Below are 4,154 nucleotides of genomic sequence, written 5' to 3'. Positions count from 1 at the left end.
ATGGTAAATGCCCCAAATTAAACTTAAGTGTTTATTTAGTTGCCTATATATCAAAAAATTATGAGCCTGTTATTTTCTTTTATTTTATTGCATTATATTAAATAAATATGCAAGAATTATGTATTTATTACTTTTGTAAATAATTAATGCAATTGAAAATGTTTTTTAACTGTAATATAAAAGAAAATAATTATATAAAATTGCAAATTTACAGAAATCTAGAGTACTCCTTTCCAATTTTTCTATTTCTGTCATTCTGTCAAAGTATTTGAAACTTCTCAAAACCGTTTGCATTTCTAACCTTTCAATTTGAAAAAGAAAACAAAAAGTTTGTTATTTGTATTTGGGTAATATTTTTGAGGATTTTGGCAAATTTCAATGCATTTCTTTAAGTTCTAAATGGCTGAAACAGTCGTACAAATCCATTCCAGAAAGCAGAGAAAGAAAGCCGAGTTACCCTTTCATGACGAGGAACCCATGTTTTCCGGTAACTATTTTATTCCTATTAAAACATTTATAAGTCCAACAACAACAATAAAAGACTGTCAGTGAGTTTGTTTTTGCTCTGTTTATAAAAACGTGTTTTGGTTCGGTTTTTTACTACCGTGAAGTGAACAGATTATTTTTTCTTCTGATAGATACAGATGATGAGATGGAGTTTGAGCAGAATTTTACCAGATTCATTACGAAAAACTCGAACTGTTTAGGCAGTAAAGTTAATGTAAATAAAACATTCCCAAGACAGCTGGAGGATATATTGGAGTTTTCTGATGAATGTAAGTTGTGTTAATATTGCATAATGTTGTAAAGCTGTTTTACGTTATCTACTTTAGGCGTTTCTTGTAAGAAGAACAAAACTGTACTGAAATCACTCAGCAATCGTTCGAAAATATGCTCAGATAATAGGTCGCCTTCAATTTCAAGCACAGACAGTGGAGTTACGTCTGATTCGAGAGTTTTTTTGAAACAAAAGTTCCGAAGTCCAAATGTAAGTGTTATATAGTATTTTATTTAATGTAAGTTAAGTGTTTTACTTTGTAGCAGGGCAAAGGACAGACAAAAGAACTACTTGTCTTGTTGGATAAAGTTACTAACGATCAGGAAATGATAAGTAAAGCAAATACAAACAGTGAAGCAGTGGAATTGAATAATACAAGATTGAATGGAACGAAAGACACTCATGGTGATGAAAATAAAAAGCCGGGAGAAAATGAATCTCAAACTAAGGAAGGAGATGCGATGAGGACCTTATTAGAGGAAATTCAAGACAGGAGAAGAAGCATAGGGTTACCCTGCCGAAAAATATCACATAATAATAATCATAATTCTAAACCACACAATGATATAGCCAATGGAACATTAGAAACTCCAGGTTGGGATAATAGTAGAGTTAGATTTTAGATTTTGCAATATGTTTGGATTTTGGTTCTGTTAAAATATTGTATGATCGGAAGAAATGGTTTTAAAATTAATTCAAAGGCTACTATAACGGCGTTTCTTTCGATTGCTTGTTATTATTTGTTTAAATGATATTAAATGACAATTATTTTCTGTATTTGTTGACGTTAAAAATTGAAAAATAAATTTGTTTTTAACTTGTGTGGTTTTTTTAGCGAAGAAATTTAAGTCGCCTATGAAAGTTAGTAAAAAGAGCATCCAAATAAAAAAACCGGACTACAAATTTGTGGATAAAAATATATTTAAGCTACCCGTTGATATTACATTGAATCGGTCTCTGGAAAATGCCATAGTAAGAAAATTGGGTAGAAATGCTGGATCCACTACAGCAGGTGAGTTTTTAATTAGTAGTTTATAATTAGTTAGTTGTATGGGCCAGGGATGGGTGGGTAAGTTAAAACTTAACATAAAAAAAGTATTTTTTTATGTGTAAAAAATAGTTTTTTAGGAGATATATGTATTTTTTATGTTTTCTTAAATAGCAAAGAAGAACTTTCGTCCACAGATTAGTAAAGCATCTTTAAAAACGCTATTAACTGGTAAAGACTGTAGTAAAAAATATATATTGCGATTTTTTACTATGTTTGGTCATTTTATTAATGATATACAGGGTCTGGCAATAGTGCGTCGGGCATCTGTAGCTCCTACAATAAAAAAAAATCTTGGAATTTTGTTTTATTGCAAACCTAAAGTATGCACTGGGATGGACTGGCTCAAAAAAGTGTAAGTGTATCGGTATGATTTGTTTTTAAAGTAACACCCTGTATATTATTGCATTTTTGGCTTCCTTTCAGGTCACTTTACATAATCCTAAGATATAAGTAAATATATTTCGATAGTTTCGGAGATATTAATAAATAAATAAAAAAATATATTATTTCAGCCTTTAAAAAAATTATTAAAAATACAAGAATTGTCTTGAAATCAAGACTATATTAGGTATTTACTTTAGATGGTCTGTACTTACTTTACTATAAATATCGTAATCTTAAATCATACAGGGTGTTCAAAATTCTACGCCAAACTTTCTAAAATATAAAATTATTTTTCTTCGTTTTTTTTAAAATGAAAAACAGGAAAAGACACTTACAAGCCCATCCCTGATACCTGATGAATAAAGGTGGGTTTATATGCATCCGTTATGCGTCCTCCGTCGCTCCGTCACACCAATCGTGTTGAGATATTACCTGTCATTTTTGAAATAAACCAATAAAATTTCATAAATTCAACGACGCACGCCGCAACACAGTTGCATAATATAAACCCGCTTTTAGATTTGTTACATTATTTAACGTTTACATTTTGACACAGTTAAAATCTTTGAATAAGAAGACTAAGGAAGGAGCATAATGCTATCCATGTATTCATGCATGGTGGGCGGAAAAAGCACTCTAGGGTGGGGATCCTTGACAGTTCTGTTTGACGATGCATTTGACACATTTGAATTTGATTGGAAATTTTGTGGATTTGTCAGTCTTTAAGGAGCTTATTTTATGTTATTTATTATTTATTCTACTACTGATAGTTGTATAAAGGTAGTAAATCTAGATGGAAATTGTGGCAGAACTTAAATTAACAGTGACATTATCGCGATTTATCGAAAAAGACTCTGAAATAGTTGGTTGTGTAGCGTGCGGTAGATCTCGGCAAAAATTGACTGAAATAATGGAACAACTTTTCGCTAGTAAGTGACTATATAATATACATACAGATCATTTATGAAATTCACTTAAATTAACTAAATTATATATTTTCTTGCATTTTAGCTTTTATTTACTACTTGTCAAAGATCAGATGTCAAAGAACTTTGATACATTAATTTGACTTACCTGCTTCAGTAGCGTATCGGATGTTTGTGTTAATAAATACTTATTATAACTTATCTATTTTTATTAGAATTATATATTTTTATAACAATTTTAATAACTACCAACATTTATTCACACCGTAAAATAAAACAACAAATTATTGAGTCTACCCGACGTCTACCCTACATCATAGTTTTACATTTTTTAAATAAAATTAGAACGACACTGATAAACCGGAATTTAAGTCGGCCATATTTGAGGCCCATCGCGGTGTACCTAAGATTTTTGATATGCTCCTTCCTTAGTCTTCTTATTCAAAGGTAGACAAGGCTTTTTCTTCTTTTATTTAGTGGGCCACCCAATGCATAAAAAAAATTATTCTAAATTTCTTTTTTTCCATCTGTTATTTTTGTTTATTTTTCAATTTTTCGTGTTGCTATTAGTTTTTTTTTGTTATTATTTTATTTTTGGTTATGTTGGTACTTTTTTTTAGAAGACTCATTTACTATAGAACGTGGGGATTTCAGGTCGTTCCAGACGCAGAAAGTGAGAAAACTGTATTCGCCCAGCGCCTGGCTAAATTCCTACGAAATTTCGCAAATGTGCTTGAATAATATGACACTGTCTCAAGTCTGATGTAAACATTTATCTGAAATACATATAGAAAAATATCTATCTATAATACTTTTTTTACAATATATCTCTACATAGTTTTCAAAGATATATAGTGACTCACCTGCAGGCTTGTATATTGCAAGAACTAGACAACTTTATTCAGTGTTATATTTATTTAATTTTTATCAATTATTTTAGGCATTGAAAAACACTTATAAATTGTAACTAAATATTAATTTCCTGAATTTTCGGATTCGGAAACTGCGATGGTCT

General features: G+C 30.2%; 1 protein-coding gene across 4 annotated transcripts; it reads left to right on the top strand.

Annotated features, from left to right (window-relative positions):
• Window positions 1-253: 253 nt before the first annotated feature.
• Window positions 254-3,941, top strand: LOC115887941. 4 transcript variants are annotated; one of them, XM_030907476.1, is made up of 6 exons: window positions 254-487; window positions 639-776; window positions 834-988; window positions 1,042-1,372; window positions 1,614-1,790; window positions 3,794-3,941. In XM_030907476.1, the coding sequence occupies exons 1-6, from the start codon at window positions 400-402 to the stop codon at window positions 3,814-3,816; spliced, it is 912 nt and encodes a 303-aa protein (XP_030763336.1). In that variant the 5' UTR covers window positions 254-399; the 3' UTR covers window positions 3,817-3,941. The 4 variants fall into 4 exon arrangements, with proteins under 4 accessions (XP_030763336.1, XP_030763334.1, XP_030763333.1 ...); XM_030907474.1 differs by having other exon boundaries at window positions 3,763-3,941; XM_030907473.1 differs by having other exon boundaries at window positions 3,760-3,941.
• The last annotated feature ends 213 nt before the right edge of the window (window positions 3,942-4,154 follow it).

Source organism: Sitophilus oryzae, unplaced genomic scaffold (assembly GCF_002938485.1).
Source record: "Sitophilus oryzae breed Bouriz unplaced genomic scaffold, Soryzae_2.0 scaffold_682_pilon_pilon, whole genome shotgun sequence".
NCBI lineage: Eukaryota > Metazoa > Arthropoda > Insecta > Coleoptera > Curculionidae > Sitophilus > Sitophilus oryzae.
Note: the sequence above shows the minus strand (reverse complement) of the source record. Positions and strands in the feature narration are given on the sequence as shown.

Coding starts and splice junctions, on each gene's coding strand:
- LOC115887941 (XM_030907473.1), top strand. CDS start 400: ATGGCTGAAACAGTCGTACAAATCCATTCCAGAAAGCAGAGAAAGAAA. Junction 989..1,041: donor AAAAGTTCCGAAGTCCAAAT/GTAAGTGTTATA, acceptor TTTACTTTGTAG/CAGGGCAAAGGACAGACAAA. Junction 1,373..1,613: donor TGGAACATTAGAAACTCCAG/GTTGGGATAATA, acceptor TGGTTTTTTTAG/CGAAGAAATTTAAGTCGCCT.